Source organism: Glandiceps talaboti, chromosome 4 (genome assembly GCF_964340395.1).
Source record: "Glandiceps talaboti chromosome 4, keGlaTala1.1, whole genome shotgun sequence".
In the NCBI taxonomy this organism is placed as follows: domain Eukaryota; kingdom Metazoa; phylum Hemichordata; class Enteropneusta; family Spengelidae; genus Glandiceps; species Glandiceps talaboti.
The window spans coordinates 28699997-28719680 of NC_135552.1; the positions used below are offsets into that span (position 1 = coordinate 28699997).

Here is a 19684-nt window from a genome sequence, read left to right on the forward strand (position 1 = left end):
TCTTAAATTGTCACAAGAAAGAAAAGATTGAATGCAATATTTGTGGAAAGTATATCTATGGTAAAACGGCTTACAAAGGACATGTTCAAAATTTTCATATGAAGAGACCTTTTTCATGTGAACACTGTGGTAAAAAGTTTGTACAGAAACATCTTTTAGAATTGCATGTCGTCACTAGACATAGTTCTGAACCTAATCTGTACCCATGTAAGGAGTGTGGAAAGACTTTTTTTTCAAATTATGCTGTCAAAAAACACATTTATCGTACTCACAGTAATGACAAGGCGCAGTGTGAGATATGTGGCAAAGAATTCAACAGTGCACACAAGTTAAAACAACACTTAGTGCTACATTCCTCTATTAAACCTTATTCGTGTGAAGTTTGTTCTAAAGCGTTTGCTACTAAAGATTATTTAAAAAAGCATATGGTGACACATTCAACAGAGAAGCCGTATCAATGTGAAATTTGTGGGTACCAATGTAAGCTACGAGGTAATATGCCCAAACACATGAAAGTTCATTACATGTCAAAGGGTAAAGTTCAAGACTCATGACCTATTCAACATAAAAATCATAGCAATGTAAAATTTGCCAGTACCAATGTAAACCAAACACATGAAAGGTCATTCCACGTTGAACTGTTATGACCCATGACTTATTCAAAGTAAAAGCCATATCAATGTAAAATTTATGGGTACCTATGTAAACTACGAAGTAATATGCCCAAACACTTGAAAGTTCATTATATGTCAACGGTCAAAACTTCATGACCCATGACTGATTGAACATAGACGCAATGGAAACAAGAATTAGTGGATACAATAAAGACAACTTGTGCAAGTCAATAGGATTTCTTGATTTTGTTTTCAATAAAGTATTGTACATCTTAGTAGTATTTGCATTTTGTCATGAGTGGCATGAATGTGAACCCAGCCGAGGGTTAATGACTGTCGAGACATTAAACTAGTGATGGAAAATAATAAAATCAAGATGGTTCCAGTAATAAGAATGTTTAAAGCATATTAAAAAGTCCATTTTTTGGAAATCTGCGAGGGGGACAGGAGCTATTGGTACAAAATATTCATTTACTTTACATGAACTGATCACGTTATATTCTTGTATCTTCTAAGGAAGGTCAAAAGTCACCAGTGTTTTGGCCAGGAGTTAATCTTAATAGACTTACCATTGCAAATGTTGAACTTGAACTCGAGGCAAGTTTCATTTGTGAGGTACATGTAATGTGTTCAACTATGTATTATCTTGGTTTCAAGACAATATTTAGGTACTCATGATGTTCTTCTGCACACATTGGACTGCTTCTTGTACAGCCATTGGCATTGGCATACAGAAAAAAATTACCCACAACATTCTGTATGAAGGCAACAATTCAAACTCACTCTCTATAGATCACAACATTCGGTATGAAGGCAACAATTCAAACTCATTCTGTATAGATCATAACATTCTGTATGAAGGCAACAATTCAAACTCACTCTGTATAGATCACAACATTCTGTATGAAGGCAACAATTCAAACTCACTCTGTACAGATCACAACATTCTGTATGAAGGCAACAATTCAAACTCACTCTGTACAGATCACAACATTCTGTATGAAGGCAACAATTCAAACTCACTCTGTATAGATCACAACATTCTGTATGAAGGCAACAATTCAAACTCACTCTGTATAGATCACAACATTCTGTATGAAGGCAACAATTCAAACTCACTCTGTATAGATCACAACATTCTGTATGAAGGCAACAATTCAAACTCACTGTATAGATCACAACATTCTGTATGAAGGCAACAATTCAAACTCACTCTGTATAGATCACAACATTCTGTATGAAGGCAACAATTCAAACTCACTCTGTGTAGATCACAACATTCTGTATGAAGGCAACAATTCAAACTCACTCTGTATAGATCACAACATTCTGTATGAAGGCAACAATTCAAACTCACTCTGTATAGATCACAAAATCATACTTTGCTAACAAAAGTATGGGTAAATATTAGAATGTTTATTTGAGCATCAGTAAAAAGTTTCTGTGACAATACATGGTAAATTGTCCTTACAGTATGCAGGCAAAAGTTGGCAAGACTTCTTTTTTTGACTGCAATTTAAATAACCAACTGAAGACACAAACACACTTTAAATATATCCAAATATATTCAATCTTGTGAGTAATTTTCACCTAAGTTTTCACATCACTCCAAATTTAACAACATAAGAGGTAGGTAAGATGTACATGATTTATTCAATCTCAGTCTTAGACTAGCTATTAGTTTTAGAAATACAGTTCTCTAAAGCTGTTGATGTATCAAACAGTTTTGCTAGCCTGAAAGATCAGTTGTTGCAGGCACTCCACTTTGCACTTTTGTAATTCTTGTCAGAGTGACAAAAATGTGGAGCACCCGCAATGACGAATCAGTCGGTCAAGCTACAAGTGAAGTGGGCCAATGTAAAGGTGTCTTACTTCCAAAAATATAGTGCTACACAAGTGAAATGTTTGCACTAGTTCATATACAAACTCAGCTTTACATGGAAAATTTGGTTACTTGAAATGAATCAGAATATAATGATAAAGTATTTGTACCATATACGACACTTGAAATGAAAATAACATGATGGAGAACTGTTTGCACTAGTCTAGATACAAATAACGGTTTTATTGGAAAAGTTAGAAGTCGCTTGAAATTAAACAATAGAAAGTGAAGTTTTTGTACTAAGCCAGACACAAACGTAGATTGATGTAAAAATCTGGAGGGCAGTTGAAATTAAACATAACACGATTGATAATAAACTTTACACTTGTCAAGATAAAACAAGTGTAATTGGAAAATCAGGTCACTTGAAATTAAACAATAGAAAGTGAAGTTTTTGTACTAAGCCAGACACAAACATAGATTGATGTAAAAATCTGGAGGGCAGTTGAAATTAAACATAACATGATTGATAATAAACTTTACACTTGTCAAGATAAAACAAGTGTAATTGGAAAATCAAGTCACTTGAAATTAAACAAATTACAAGAACTTTTTGTATCAGTCAAGATACAAACAGGGATATTTTGGAAATGAAAGAGATCTCTTATATAAAGATGAAACTGCTACTTTCATGCACCAAAAAGAAGTCAATCAGTGTTTGAAGTGATTTATTACAAACACACATGTATGATGAATTACACTGTAAAGACAAAATGTGACGTGCCACATTATCAGCTAATGATTTGAGAAATCTGATAGGGTTGAACATGACATATCTTAGTCTGAAGTAAAGCCTTTAAAAACTATTCAACTGGTAATTTTGTGAAGTACAATTGAGGGTAATACTAGTCTATTAAGTCGAGTGCTGGACTCTGAAAATACTGACAAGTATGTTCTGTTTTCAGTTGGTCCTTTAGGAAACTTATTCACTGTATCCATGGCTGCCTACTTTGACGTATCACACTGTAAATCTATGCTAAAAAGCATATCAATGTCTGTAGTAGTATTCTTAAATATCCAAAAACTGTCTCTTACATCTTTGCTTTCATGTACCCTGCTGTTGAAAATACAAAACATTCATTTTCATTCATTTATCCTCATATTGAGAATCTTTTACTTTTACAGTTTTTTGTTTTTTTTCAGTAGATGAGTACAAATATGGTTACAAACAAGAACAGGACAACATGATATTGATATTCTTCTGGTGGATCTTCCAGTCAAACTGGGAACAAATGTTGATCAAACTAAGGATGCTAGTACATGGTGTCTGTGTTGGACCCTCTAGGTTTCTTAATCTTCTCTAAGTTCTTGGTGATCAGGTCATACAAAGAAGACTGGAATAAATAGAAGAGAGTGCTATTATGATTTAGGTGGAATGTGACATGATACAGTTTTAAATGACATGCCTGGCCAGCTTGCATTGTATACTATCCTTCTCGACAGAACCAAGCGTGAGGACACCTCAAAAATGTATATTGAATATTTTCTATGTTCAGTATCATGTCTAGAATTCAAACAGTGGAATCTTTTTGCTCTCAAATTGTATAAACAAAACACATGCATTTTCAGATTGTAGAATGTAACAGCTCTCACAACAACCAAAGAAACCTTTTTGTCTTTTCTCTATCACACACACAAATGTGCACATGCATACACATACACATAAACATAAGACATCTTTGTACACACTTGCACTTGAACACATGCATACACACACAATACACATATACAATAAACATGCAAGTACGTATAACACAATTATGCAAATAAACACAACACACACACACACAAACGTTTGAAAACCCAATGCACATACAATACATACACTTTCACACATACAATACATAAACATACTGGTACTTACATAATGATTTCTGAGCTCCAATAGAACCAATCGTAGACTGATAAATTCTTTTTCATCGAGTTCCTTGACTGTTTGTCTGTAGTCATCTACATGTGGGTACTTGGCTACTTTGGATACTATTTTACCTCTTGTTATAAAGTATCTTGAGATCTGATCAAGATAAGAGGCTGCTTCACTCTCAACTTGTCTGATTTCACTCAGAGTATCTTCCTACATAGGATGAAAAAAGCACATGTCATGGTTAATGTAGTACAGTATCATAGGTATGGTTTCAGTAGACATCCTGTAGGTGTCCTAAGTATGATTTCAGTAGACATCCTGTAGGTGTCCTAAGTTAGTATGGTTTCAGTCCTATGTATCTTACCAAAGATATACGAGTTTGGTGTATTTCTCATGCCAATGTAAATGGTGCTAATGATAACAAAGTAACATGATAAATTTATATTTTTAGCACATACATGTATTCTATGGTAACCATACCATTGGACTGTATCCTTACCTGTACAGAAACTCCAAAATTGTTCCCATCTTCAATTTTAGGTATTGATAACTGAACCCACATCTTAATAAGATTACATTTGTCTATGAGTGTACATATGCTGGGTTTTAGTGTCTCCACCATGGATAAAATATAGGTATTACATGGAACTGTACCATTGGGTAGGCATAACACTTTGGAACCTGCAGAAACAAGTAAATGCTTATATTGGTATTGTATTGAAGACATAATGATTAAAACATAGTCTCAATTATATTGTGTATAACTGACAAATTTAGTTTAAAACTAATTTTAAATCATTGATAATGTTAGTCATCCAATTCCAATAATTGTTCATGTCAGCAATCCCTTCATTTGCATTGCCATGCTGCCTTGATTTGCCTTGATGCTCCAAGGGTTCCATAATCAAATGCACCCCATGTGTGATTTGACTTTCAACCTCTTTCAAGGAACATATTATAGTATGTTTTATGTCTAATTTCATCAATCAGTACTTTGATTGATAAGTAAACATTGCCTATTCCTATAGTAGCATTGCAGTAATTCTAAGCTGTCATGCTTTGAGTACTTTACACTGACCAGGAATAGAATCATTTTCTTCTATTTTCCTTTTCTTTGTTGGTTGGTTAACCTGGAAGGAAATAAAAGTTCTAATCTATTAAAAAACATTTTTGGATAAAACTTAGACAAAGTAAGAAACTGAATATAACAATGTTAACTGAAAGAGAATGAGAAGGAACTCTTGAACAGGTGATAATATATTACAAACAGTGAATTCAACTTTTTTTTTGGTGTCAGTGTAAAAGAAAGATTATTATTATCAATGTGATTTGTACACTTATTTCCTTCATCAGCTGGGCTAAAATATATGATAATACAGCTTGGAAACCTCTATTCTGGGCTAAAATATATGATAATACAGCTTGGAAACCTCTATTCTGGGCTAAAATATATGATAATACAGCTTGGAAACCTCTATTCTGGGCTAAAATATATGATAATACAGCTTGGAAACCTCTATTCTGGGCTAAAATATATGATAATACAGCTTGGAAACCTCTATTCTGGGCTAAAATATATGATAATACAGCTTGGAAACCTCTATTCTGGGCTAAAATATATGATAATACAGCTTGGAAACCTCTATTCTGGGCTAAAATATATGATAATACAGCTTGGAAACCTCTATTCTGGGCTAAAATATATGATAATACAGCTTGGAAACCTCTATTCTGGGCTAAAATATATGATAATAGATAATACAGCTTGGAAACCTCTATTCTGGGCTAAAATATATGATAATACAGCTTGGAAACCTCTATTCTGGGCTAAAATATATGATAATACAGCTTGGAAACCTCTATTCTGGGCTAAAATATATGATAATACAGCTTGGAAACCTCTATTCTGGGCTAAAATATATGATAATAGATAATACAGCTTGGAAACCTCTATTCTGGGCTAAAATATATGATAATACAGCTTCGAAACCTCTATTCTAAATATTGTAGAATATGTGTATCCATTTCTAAATAAGGAACTGAACTCTCATTGAATATTTTGTACTTACCTCCGAACTGTTAAATATAAGTGGATCAGGCACTGGAATATTGAGTTTTACACTAACAGAGTTCATCTTACTCATACTGAACATATCACTCTATTTAGGGGGAAAAAAGGTGATGACAATAACTGAGGTTAGTTCAAGACAATGAATTTACTAAACAGCTGACTTGATTTTACCTACAGAAATCACTCATCCCTCATTGAAACCATTCTTTTCCATCAGTTCAATCTACTGTAATAGACACAAAGATCTAGTTAAGCTAACATATTTTCTTCACTGACGTAAACTAATAATTATATTGAAGAGGGAATCCAGTAAATAGTCTTGGGTCTGAGGTAGATTTTACACATCAATCATCTTCCAAAACTATACATCATTATTTCAAATTAGACGTGGATGTATGTTTAAAAATGTATAATTAAATAATTGCAATGATATGCGTAATTTTAAAAAAGCCAGCACACAGCTTGGCTATCAAAGACATGGTATTAAACCCTCTTTTAGGTTGACTGAAATAAGTATAGCTTCTGACATTTCATTAAGCAGTGGCCTAGGTTGCTATGGAAATTATGGAAGATATCTGACCTTTGACATTTCATCTAGTTCTGTCACCTTCTTGGGAAAATATTCCATCACCTGCTTCTCTGCCTGTCATAATAAACATATAAATATATGACTTAAAAAAATAAATGTTATGATGGAAATAATTGCTGGTAGGAAGACAAGTAAGTCAAAATATACTTGGTCTATAACTGATACATGACAGATCTTTGTCTTGACAAATACAAAGATTATCAAGATGAGATTATGGTCTAAGTGATATCGTCAGAGATTTTCTCAGAAATCCTTGCATGAGATTCCTCAATGGCAATTCATGAGCCAACGTGACCAACAGCAAATATAACCTATAAAGGCATAAGATCAACTTGTCTTGATGTTTCTCTGAAATCGCAAATAATTGTAGGTGATGTAAAATCATGAAATCACTCTCCAGAACCCATAGTTATGAAAATGTCTCTATTTTCTGGAGTGGTGTTACCCATTAAATCAATTTTTAACATAAAAAACTCTACTATTTGATGACAACTAGTGTGTACGATACAACCTGTTGTGGCACCATATCAGACCACTGATGACAACTAGTGTGTACGATACAACCTGTTGTGGCACCATATCAGACCACTGATGACAGAATACATATCTTAAGAGTCTAGATGAAGACATACCTCTGAGAAAAAGTTATCTTTGAAATCTGCCATCTGAAAAAAAAATTAACACAAGTTTGTTTTAATATTTGTATGCAAACTGTCTGGCTGGACTACTCAAGTCCATGGTATAAACAAACATTCTGGTACTAAATTTCTATAGAATGTTGTAAAATTCCTTGAATGAAGGTAAAATTTAGAAGTATAGTGAAATTAGAAATAAAGAATCTAAGCTTTGATCAACAAATTATTTTCCCACACTAATAGTTTGTATGAATTGCATTGATAGAATTTGAAATATTTTAAAGTCAGATCTCGGTCTAGAGTGTTCAACATAAACTCCAAGTATCTTCGGTGTTCTAAGAATCTTCAACTTGTAAATTGTGTAGTATACTGTGTAATATATCGCAATGAGGGGGGGGGGGGGTGTTTGAATAGTATCAGTATCACTCGGTAGTGATCATTTGCCATTGGCATATCCTCAAGGTTCCTTGATTTTACCAACATTATTTGAAAAGCTGATTCAAGTCTAAAATTTGTAGGGTTTCTCACTTTCATAGATTTGATCCTCGGGATATTTGTAAAACAAATGTGCAATACTGCAATAGTACACATTTATAAGATAAAACACCCTAGGGAAGTGTCAACGAATGTGTTTTTGTACTGTAATAAAAATGCTTATAATTAATAGTATTGGTATTAGCATAGTCCTGCTTGCATATGGAGTAAAGTCCACCGGTGTTGAGCGAATAATCGCATGCACCGTCTGCAAGCACTGTACTAGTAGTGTTAGTGTTAGTAAAGCACATAAACAAAAGTTAACATGCGGAAATCATCAATACGTTATCACCAAACACATATAAAATACTACCTTTCCTGCATCCATAACCATAAATAAATTCCTATTATGAAAAATTCTGGGCTTTTGGGAGGGGAAATACAAGTATTTGTGTGTCAAACAGTTCGATAAGGACTGTCATCCACTTCTGCCGCCAACCGTGCATGTGGTGAGTGTGCGCCAATTTCACGCGGCGGAAGTGTGACCTATGACCTTTGCAGACGTTTGCCCCAACAATATATATTAACTTTGATTACAAATTCAAATCACGTTTCTTGTGGTATTCGTCATGTCAAAACAATGATTCACTACAAATTAAAACATTAATAAAACTTACAAAATTATGTATCATGCAAGAAGAAGAAGCGAACAACTAAACAGGTCATGACCTCTCACTCAAAATGGCAGCTGCCAGCCGTTCAATAAAAGTGTTTTAATATCGTAAGTCCAGTCCGCAGATGGTACGAACACTTTCATTTGCCACTGCAAGGTAAATAACCTAATGTACTTTTAGTACAGATGTGATTAGTTTCGCATGCATGACACATGTGACAAGTTTTGTGCGTAGATCATTGCATACATGCATGGAGTTTTAAACGTGATTCGATTGAACATAAGTGTACATAAGCCAATAAGATCGCCGATATACAGAGCAAATATTGCACTAGTTCGACAAGTAAAATCATATTATTTCTTGCTCAGATATATGTATAGCCTTTTCGTCATAATCATATTATTACTAATTGGTGGAATACCTCATAGACCCATGGTGGAATGAATGAGTAAGACTTTGTAAGTATACATATGAAAATAAAAATAAGAAACAACTATTAAAGTCAAAGAAAACAGTTTTCAAATACACACACAAACGCACGCACGCACACACACACACACACACACACACACACACACACAATGTACAATATATATTCAATTTCAAAATAAATGTACAAAATGACTTGTGTAGATAATTTGTTGTTTAATAATTTGTTAATTAATATTTTTGACATATTTTCAGGTACTATACATCTTGAATTCTAGTACTCTATTCTACATTAAGTTTAACACAATTTTTATGGACTTCCAGGAAGTTTTCGAATTTGGAATATTTTTTGTGTGCATCTTAGAATAAAGTTTTTCTCAGTTGTGCATACACTAGACAAATTGACTAAAAATGTGAATATCAATAGAGAGAAAAATATGTTGAAATATTATTTGCCATTTTTGTGTCTTTTTTGACAGGTGTATTTGCTTACATGATTGTAACTCTTAGTTCATCTCCCACGACACCAGCCATGTTTGGGAGACGGAAAATCAGTGCAATTGACATTTTAAAATTAATGACATGTATAATGGTTGGTTTCTCTGCAAGAACTTTGATTGATGTTCTACTACCAGAGTCATCCACATGTCATCCCTGTCCAGTGTGTCCTGTTTCCAAATGTAATGCGCAAAGACAGGGATATGACACATTGATGATAGATGAATTCAAACCTAAGACAAAGTATGAAGTGCTTCGATGGGCATATTTTACAGAACGGCATCTGTATGAGAACCTAGATGACGATCCAAGAATCGGACTGATAGGAAACTATAAACTTGATGTTCAGGATGTCATCTCTGAAGCTGTGGCGATAATTAACCAACAAAGTACTGTCAAGTATGATTTTAAAAAACTTGTGAATGGATACCGAAGGGTTGATGCCATGATTGGTGCAGAGTACGTTTTAGATTTAGAAGTTACAAAACCTGAAAAAACTCGTACAGAACAGAGACGAATGTATCTCATCAAACCCTTTACCAGAACACAGAATCTTCCAACAACATTTGGAGAGACAGCTCAGACTGTCAACTTCATCATGACATTGTCAAGGGTTACCAGTCGAGTTGAAGCATTCATGCAGAGATATGAAGAAGTGTGTTTGAAAACTGATGACAACACTAGTTTACTTGTTGTGTTGTTTACTGGCACCACAGCAGAAGAGGAATATGATGTTGAGGAAGTTAAAAATCTGCTGATAAGTTATCAAGAACAATATCCAGAAGCTATGATTAGTTTTATAGAAACAAAAGGCACCTTTTCACGAGCTGTTGGACTGGACTTGGGTATCAAACAGTTTTCAGATAATTCACTTTTGTTTTTGTGTGATGTTGATGTGGGCTTTGACAACAACTTCTTGAATCGTTGTCGTAGGAATACTATCTACAAACAGCAAGCATACTTTCCCATTGTCTTTTCTCTGTATGATCCAGCACTTATCTATCAAGATGTAGAGGGAGAGAAGATACCAGAAGAACCTAGCCAAGATATCACCAAACATAATGGTAATGTTCGTTTTCAATTTTTACTCTTCCAAATTTATTCTGTTAATGGCAAATGCTTTGCTGTAGACTGAAAGATCAGCCATTGTGGGCACTCTCCTCATCCCTTCAGCCATTGTGGGCACTCTCCTTATTCCTTCAGCCATTGTGGGCACTCTCCTTATCCCTCCAGCCATTGTGGGCACTCTTCTTATCCCTTCAGCCATTGTGGGCACTCTCCTCATCCCTTCAGCCATTGTGGGCACTCTCCTTATCCCTTCAGCCATTGTGGGCACTCTCCTTATCCCTTCAGCCATTGTGGGCACTCTTCTCATCCCATCAGCCATTGTGGGCACTCTTCTCATCCCTTCAGCCATAGTGGGCACTCTTCTCATCCCTTCAGCCATTGTGGGCACTCTCCTTATCCCTTCAGCCATTGTGGGAACTCTCCTTATCCCTTCAGCCATTGTGGGCACTCTTCTCATCCCTTCAGCCATTGTGGGCACTCTCCTTATCCCTTCAGCCATTGTGGGCACTCTTCTTATCCCTTCAGCCATTGTAGGCACTCTTCTTATACCTTCAGCCATTGTAGGCACTCTCGTCATCCCTTCAGCCATTGTGGGCACTCTTCTCATCCCTTCAGCCATTGTGGGTACTCTCCTTATCCCTTCAGCCATTGTAGGCACTCTCCTTATCCCTTCAACCATTGTGGGCACTCTTCTCATCACTTCAGCCATTGTGGGCACCCTTCTTATCCCTTCAGCCATTGTGGGCACTCTCCTTATCCCTTCAGCCATTGTGGGCACTCTCCTTATCCCATCAGCCATTGTGGGCAATCTCCTTATCCCTTCAGCCATAGTGGGCACTCTTCTCATCCCTTCAGCCATTGTGGGCACTCTCCTTATCCCTTCAGCCATTGTGGGCACTCTCCTTATCCCTTAGGCTTTCCACAAGAACACTTATTTTACAGTCTAACTTTACTGTTGCATACATTGTATTCTACACATCTATGTCAAAGTGTGCCTTCACAGATTGATACGCCCGCATCACGGAGCAGTGCAGCAATGGGTATATCTTTATCTGTTATGGGTATAACTTTATCTGTAAGTTTCTGGGTTTGGGTTCATTATGGGTGTATCTTTATCTGTAAGTTTCTGGGTTTGGGTTCATTATGGGTGTATCTTTATCTGTAAGTTTCTGGGTTTGGGTTCATTATGGGTGTATCTTTATCTGTAAGTTTCTGGGTTTGGGTTCATTATGGGTGTATCTTTATCTGTAAGTTTCTGGGTTTGGGTTCATTATGGGTGTATCTTTATCTGTAAGTTTCTGAGTTCATTATGGGTGTATCTTTATCTGTAGGTTTCTGAGTTCATTATGGGTATATCTTTATCTGTAAGTTTCTGGGTTTGGGTTCATTATGGGTGTATCTTTATCTGTAAGTTTCTGAGTTCATTATGGGTGTATCTTTATCTGTAAGTTTCTGAGTTCATTATGGGTGTATCTTTATCTGTAAGTTTCTGAGGTCATTATGGGTATATCTTTATCTGTAAGTTTCTGGGTTTGGGTTCATTATGGGTGTATCTTTATCTGTAAGTTTCTGAGTTCATTATGGGTGTATCTTTATCTGTAAGTTTCTGAGTTCATTATGGGTATATCTTTATCTGTAAGTTTCTGAGTTCATTATGGGTGTATCTTTATCTGTAAGTTTCTGAGTTCATTATGGGTGTATCTTTATCTGTAAGTTTCTGAGTTCATTATGGGTATATCTTTATCTGTAAGTTTCTGAGTTCATTATGGGTGTATCTTTATCTGTAAGTTTCTGAATTCATTATGGGTATATCTTTATCTGTAAGTTTCTGAGTTCATTATGGGTGTATCTTTATCTGTAAGTTCTGAGTTCATTATGGGTATATCTTTATCTGTCAGTTTCTGAGTTCATTATGGGTATATCTTTATCTGTCAGTTTCTGAGTTCATTATGGGTATATCTTTATCTGTAAGTTTCTGGGTTCACTGTGGGTGTATCTTTATCTGTAAGTTTCTGGGTTCACTATGGGTATATCTTTATCTGTAGGTTTCTGGGTTCACTATGGGTATGGTATGGCTTGTCTATACAACTATGACTATAGGGCAGTTGGTGGCTTTGATATCACTACATATGGCTGGGGAGGTGAAGATGTGGAACTCTACAATCGATTCATCAAAAGTAATGTAAAAGTAGGTCTCTCTTTTCTATGTTTAGTCTTGTTCTGTCTTGTTTGACTAAATATGACATTTTATATTATCTTTCAAATTTTCACCTTAAAACATTTAGTTTTATGGAGAACACAGCCTAGCACCAAATCATTTTGTTTGAAGAATTATATTATGTAATATAAAATATTACAATATTGTAGTAGTTATAGATAACATAGCATAATGTGTTTTCACATACAATAATTGCATGTGAAAACACATTAGGACATTATGTTCATAACTACCACTGATTCCGATTCAGATAGTTTATTGGCTGGCCATATTTACAAAACATTGGATTGTGACTATTCACAAGTGTTCCTTAGTAAATTGATAGAGAAAAAGACATGATAAAATTGAGGAAAAAAGAACATAAAAAAAAAACTAAGATGAAAAAGCAAGAAACAGGACTCATTTAAAATTCTTATAGGACAAGGCTAAAAGCTTTTCCTTTAAACATTCAGAGGATGACATCATGCTTTGATAGCACCAACCAGAGCATAGAACACATTGACAGACACTGCACCACACTATGCTTACTAAATTATCACCAGGTAACATGTTCGTTCAATTATTTGCATGATATATATAGTAGTTCTCCATCACCAGATGTTCATTTCTTCATCACTGTCACCAGATGTTCATTTCTTCATCACTTTCACCAGATGTTCATTTCTTCATCACTGTCACCAGATGTTTATTTCTTCATCTGCTCATTCATACTTACAGGTATTCCGAGCTGTTGACCCAGCACTTATCCACCATTATCATAACCGATCATGTGACCCAGAGCTGAGTGCAGACCAATACAGGATGTGTATTGGTGCTTTGGCCGACTCCATTGGATCTAAGTCACAGCTTGCAAAGAAAGTGCTTGGATTAAAGAAACAATAGATACTTGTTGTATCCATGACAATGTAGCATCGATGATGACCTAGTATCCATGGCAATCTAGTATCCATACCAACCTAGTATCCAAGCTAACAGATGTCTCTACAAGTACCACAGGTTCAGTGGGTATATATCCAACCTGGATTAACTTGTCACATTGATCAACTTTTGTGTGAAAGATTAAGATCAAATAATGTTTTCTCCACTAGAATAGTGAGAATAACTTATTACATTTTGTACTTAAATCCCAATGTTTGAATCCTATGGTCTTCGATCAACTCACCCCGATTTCAACTCACCCCAAGTTTTATCAGATTCCTACACATAAATGGTATGAAAGTTTTATCAGATTCCTACATGTAGATGGTATGAAAGTTTTATCAGATTCATACACGTAGATGGTATGAAAGTTTTATCAGATACATACATGTAGCTGGTATGAAAGTTATATCAGATTCATACATGTAGATGGTATGAAAGTTTTATCAGATTCATACATGTAGATGGTATGAAAGTTTTATCAGATTCCTACATGTAGATGGTATGAAAGTTTTATCAGATTCCTACATGTAGATGGTATGAAAGTTTTATCAGATTCCTACACATAAATGGTATGAAAGTTTTATCAGATTCCTACATGTAGATGGTATGAAAGTTTTATCAGATTCCTACATGTAGATGGTATGAAAGTTTTATCAGATACATACATGTCGATGGTATGAAAGTTTTATCAGATTCATACATGTAAATGGTATGAAAGTTTTATTAGATTCATGCATGTAGATGGTATGAAAGTTTTATCAGATTCCTACATGTAGATGGTATGAAAGTTTTATCAGATTCATACATGTAGATGGTATGAAAGTTTTATCAGATTCATACATGTAGATGGTATGAAAGTTTTATCAGATACATACATGTAGCTGGTATGAAAGTTTTATCAGATTCATACATGTAGATGGTATGAAAGTTTTATCAGATTCATACATGTAGATGGTATGAAAGTTTGAATTAGATTCATACACATAGATGGTATGAAAGTTTTATCAGATTCCTACACATAAATGGTATGAAAGTTTTATCAGATTCCTACATGTAGATGGTATGAAAGTTTTATCAGATTCCTACATGTAGATGGTATGAAAGTTTTATCAGATACATACATGTCGATGGTATGAAAGTTTTATCAGATTCATACATGTAAATGGTATGAAAGTTTTATTAGATTCATGCATGTAGATGGTATGAAAGTTTTATCAGATTCCTACATGTAGATGGTATGAAAGTTTTATCAGATTCATACATGTAGATGGTATGAAAGTTTTATCAGATTCATACATGTAGATGGTATGAAAGTTTTATCAGATACATACATGTCGATGGTATGAAAGTTTTATCAGATTCATACATGTAGATGGTATGAAAGTTTTATCAGATTCATACACGTAGATGGTATGAAAGTTTTATCAGATTCATACATGTAGATGGTATGAAAGTTTTATCAGATTCATACACATAGATGGTATGAAAGTTTTGTCAGATTCCTACATGTAGATGGTATGAAAGTTTTATCAGATTCCTACACATAAATGGTATGAAAGTTTTATCAGATTCCTACATGTAGATGGTATGAAAGTTTTATCAGATTCCTACATGTAGATGGTATGAAAGTTTTATCAGATACATACATGTCGATGGTATGAAAGTTTTATCAGATTCATACATGTAGATGGTATGAAAGTTTTATTAGATTCATGCATGTAGATGGTATGATAATAACTCTATGTCAGTTTCAGTGCAATGAATTCTAACTCTATGTCAGTTTCAGCGCAATGAATTCTAACTCTATGTCAGTTTTAGTGCAATGAATTCTAACTCTATGTCAGTTTCAGCGCAATAAATTCTAACTCTATGTCAGTTTTAGTGCAATGAATTCTAACTCTATGTCAGTTTTAGTGCAATGAATTCTAACTCTATGTCAGTTTCAGCGCAATGAATTCTAACTCTATGTCAGTTTCAGTGCAATGAATTCTAACTCTATGTCAGTTTCAGCGCAATGAATTCTAACTCTATGTCAGTTTCAGTGCAATGAATTCTAAATCTATGTCAGTTTCAGTGCAATGAATTCTAACTCTATGTCAGTTTCAGTGCAATGAATTCTAATTCTATGTCAGTTTCAGTGCAATGAATTCTAACTCTATGTCAGTTTCAGTGCAATGAATTCTAACTCTATGTCAGTTTTAGTGCAATGAATTCTAACTCTATGTCAGTTTTAGTGCAATGAATTCTAACTCTATGTCAGTTTTAGTGCAATGAATTCTAACTCTATGTCAGTTTCCGTGCAATGAATTCTAACTCTATGTCAGTTTCAGTGCAATGAATTCTAACTCTATGTCAGTTTCAGTGCAATGAATTCTAACTCTATGTCAGTTTCCGTGCAATGAATTCTAACTCTATGTCAGTTTCCGTGCAATGAATTCTAAATCTATGTCAGTTTCAGTGCAATGAATTCTAACTCTATGTCAGTTTCAGTGCAATGAATTCTAAATCTATGTCAGTTTCAGTGCAATGAATTCTAACTCTATGTCAGTTTCAGTGCAATGAATTCTAACTCTATGTCAGTTTCAGTGCAGTGAATACTAACTATGTCAGTTTCAGTGCAATGAATTCTAACTCTATGTCAGTTTCAGCGCAATGAATTCTAAATCTATGTCAGTTTCAGCGCAATGAATTCTAACTCTATGTCAGTTTCAGTGCAATGAATTCTAACTCTATGTCAGTTTCAGTGCAATGAATTCTAACTCTATGTCAGTTTCAGTGCAATGAATTCTAACTCTTACTGCTTAATTGAAAGTGCAATAAACTAACAATATGCTGCTATCATGTGCTTAATTTATTAGATAGATAAAGACAAGACATTGCCATACAGTCATTATGGAATCACAGGATTGGGCAGTATACCCAGTTTTTCACTTGTTCTGACAGGATTGTTTCTATAGATTGATTTCTTTTATCAGACTAAGTCTTTTATATAGCTACATTAAATTAAACAGTGGATAAGGCTATATATTGTAACACTTTTAAAGAAACGGCACAGGTAGTGATGTCGCTGGCAAAGCAAGCAGTCTCAAAAATATTCATGTCATTTCAGGTCTGAAAGGATTACAGTTCTAATTACTTGTTTGCTGCTCAAATACACCATAGTCCAATTATGAAAAAGACAAAAGATCATACAGTTTGGACACTAGGTGTGCTATTAGAAAGCACTCCTTGAGAAACTGCCATTTCTCAGTGTTTTGATACAATGTATTAAATGTGCTAGATGTTTATTGCAACAGTATCATCATCTTTTTTTTTTGAAACTCAACATTAGAATTGTAACTTACAGGAGATACGAAGTTGCCTTTTTGTTTCACTCATGGAACATGATGTTTAATTATACCCCCCCCAAAAAAAACCCAAAACAAAACAAAACAAACAACAACAACAACAACAACAACAACAAACAAACAAACAAAAAAACACAAAGATAGACACAATTCAACTCAAAACTAACAGTAACAGAGACACAACACATACAGCAGGATTCACATCAAATCAGTTATAGGTATTGCTATTCTTTTATGGTGCAGTATAACCTGTGCATGTCACCTCTATAAGTGTTTTTTGTGCATTTGAAGTTGTGTGTGTGTGTGTGTATGTGTGTGTGTGTGTGTGCATGTGTGTGTAAAAACATCCTGTCTCATGAGTGAAATACCAAGGCATCTTCATTTCTCCTGTATATATGGCTGTTTACAATGTATTTTTATGTAGTCCATGTATAACGCACTTGATTTGATACAATTTTAATACATACCATTATACCAGTATTTCTTACACAACCTTTCACCTATCAACTCACAACTCTAGCATCCCACTGCCGTCCATCAAGAAAGAAAGCCAATGATTTTACTTTTCACATAATAATATTTTATTGGCAGATTTATTTTCATAGAAATTACATATTTAATTGTTGATGTATATGTAATTGCATAAATGCTATAATTTTAATTAATTCAATATTTATGGTTGCATAGAAGCTATGTATTTTTAATTTGTTATATATAATTGCATAGAAAGTATAAACATATTTATAATATTATATATATATACATATATCTAAGTACATTGCATAGATAAACCGTGTCTGAATGCGTAATGTATAACACAGCTGCCAGGACATATTCATATTTACATACATATGTATTTCAGTTTTAGTACACTGGCAAACACTGTTAATTATTGGAAAAAAACTAAGTTTACGAAATACAATAAGGTATTCCCTGACACCAGACAATGTGTTAATGGATAACTTTACTTGGGAACACAAGAGTAGAAGTGCATACATGTCTTGAATGTAAATACAAAATTAATGTACATGTCTGTCTGTATTAGGTTATGTAACGTGTTTTGACCTTGTGAAGTAAGATTGGAAGTGTGAATAGCTTACAATAGAAGCCAGTAACCTTAAACAGACTGTGATGTGATTCTATATACATCTTATTAGCATTGCTACATTTCATCAAGTGATAGACAAAAGTCATACAAATACTGCAACATTTCTTTGTCTGGTACAACAACATTCTTTGCATGAGTTACCTTTAGCTGATTTGCAAAATATATTGTAATTAAAATTTTCCCAGGCTAGATAATAAAATGTAGTAACGTTAGTAAGACCTCTGTCACACCAGACTATATATGCAGCAATGTTAGAATGATGTCAAACCAGAGGATGTTATATTTGCTGTGAAGTGGCTACTATTATATTATCAGTTTTCCAGACATATTAGTTTAATGTACATGGTGGACAGTGTTTGATATCTATGTTGTGAAAGTATGCATTATTACCTACTCTTGCAAGTTGGAAAACTAAAATTAGGCATACACAGAGCTAAGCCAGATGATAAAATGTATCATTGTTAAATTTTTGTCGAGCCAGGCGATGAAATGTAGCAATGTTAGATTTTTGTAGAATCAGACAATGAAATGTAGCAATGTTAGATTTTTGTAGAGTCAGACAATGAAATGTAGCAATGTTAGATTTTTGTAGAGTCAGACAATGAAATGTAGCAATGTTAGATTTTTGTAGAGTCAGACAATGAAATGTAGCAATGTTAGATTTTTGTAGAGTCAGACAATGAAATGTAGCAATGTTAGATTTTTGTAGAGTCAGACAATGAAATGTAGCAATGTTATATTTTTGTAGAGTCAGACAATGAAATGTAGCAATGTTATATTTTTGTAGAGTCAGACAATGAAATGTAGCAATGTTAGATTTTTTCAGACAATGAAATGTTGCAATGTTAGATTTTTCGTAGCACCAGAGGGTGGTTTGACTCCAGTCAACTGGCTTCCATTGTATTTACATAATCTAATGAAACTTGGGCATAGCAGAGGTTTTGAGTGACTGTATTTACTGCCATCATAGACAATAGAAACACCCAAAAACTGACATGCATACTGCCATTAACTGTGGAATACTTTACTTTCAAAGTATTTAATGCGTACTTGAAATGAGTATTTTGGATGTTTTACTTGGATTTTATTGTACTTTCACTGATTTTATTGAAAATGTTAAAGTAAGTGATGTGTTTAAAGAGTACGTTCTATATGATGTTATTTTAGCTGAAAAGAGAGAGATAAGCAAAATTAGTGAAAATAAAGTGTTCTGCAGTATTTCCATATGTTGTCATGTATATATCATATCAGTGGTTTATGAATAGGAAATTACATTGAAATACAACCCACAA

The 19684-nt window shown here is 34.2% G+C and overlaps 2 protein-coding genes across 2 annotated transcripts; one reads left to right on the forward strand and one right to left on the reverse strand.

The window, feature by feature from the left end:
* Positions 1 to 2043: 2043 nt before the first annotated feature.
* LOC144433624 (proteasome activator complex subunit 3-like) lies at positions 2044 to 8646 on the reverse strand. The gene is made up of 8 exons (XM_078121961.1): positions 8503 to 8646; positions 7653 to 7685; positions 7012 to 7074; positions 6430 to 6519; positions 5439 to 5490; positions 4860 to 5041; positions 4361 to 4570; positions 2044 to 3830 (listed from the first exon to the last, which is right to left on the reverse strand). Exons 1-8 carry the CDS (start codon positions 8521 to 8523, stop codon positions 3750 to 3752), a joined length of 732 nt encoding a protein of 243 aa, XP_077978087.1. The 5' UTR covers positions 8524 to 8646; the 3' UTR covers positions 2044 to 3749.
* Positions 8647 to 9944: 1298 nt separating this feature from the next.
* Positions 9945 to 13898, forward strand: LOC144434444 (chondroitin sulfate synthase 1-like). The gene is made up of 3 exons (XM_078122892.1): positions 9945 to 10794; positions 12844 to 12986; positions 13734 to 13898. The coding sequence occupies exons 1-3, from the start codon at positions 9945 to 9947 to the stop codon at positions 13896 to 13898; spliced, it is 1158 nt and encodes a 385-aa protein (XP_077979018.1).
* Positions 13899 to 19684: the final 5786 nt, after the last annotated feature.

Excerpts from the sequence above, each read along its gene's own strand:
- LOC144434444 (XM_078122892.1), top strand. The coding sequence starts at position 9,945 with ATGATAGATGAATTCAAACCTAAGACAAAGTATGAAGTGCTTCGATGG. Across the intron at positions 10,795-12,843 it reads AGATATCACCAAACATAATG|GTTTCTGGGTTCACTATGGG; the intron begins GTAATGTTCGTT and ends CTTTATCTGTAG. Across the intron at positions 12,987-13,733 it reads TCATCAAAAGTAATGTAAAA|GTATTCCGAGCTGTTGACCC; the intron begins GTAGGTCTCTCT and ends TCATACTTACAG.
- LOC144433624 (XM_078121961.1), bottom strand. The coding sequence starts at position 8,523 with ATGGTTATGGATGCAGGAAAG. Across the intron at positions 7,075-7,652 it reads AAGATAACTTTTTCTCAGAG|GCAGAGAAGCAGGTGATGGA; the intron begins GTATGTCTTCAT and ends TTATTATGACAG. Across the intron at positions 5,491-6,429 it reads TTATATTTAACAGTTCGGAG|GTTAACCAACCAACAAAGAA; the intron begins GTAAGTACAAAA and ends ATTTCCTTCCAG.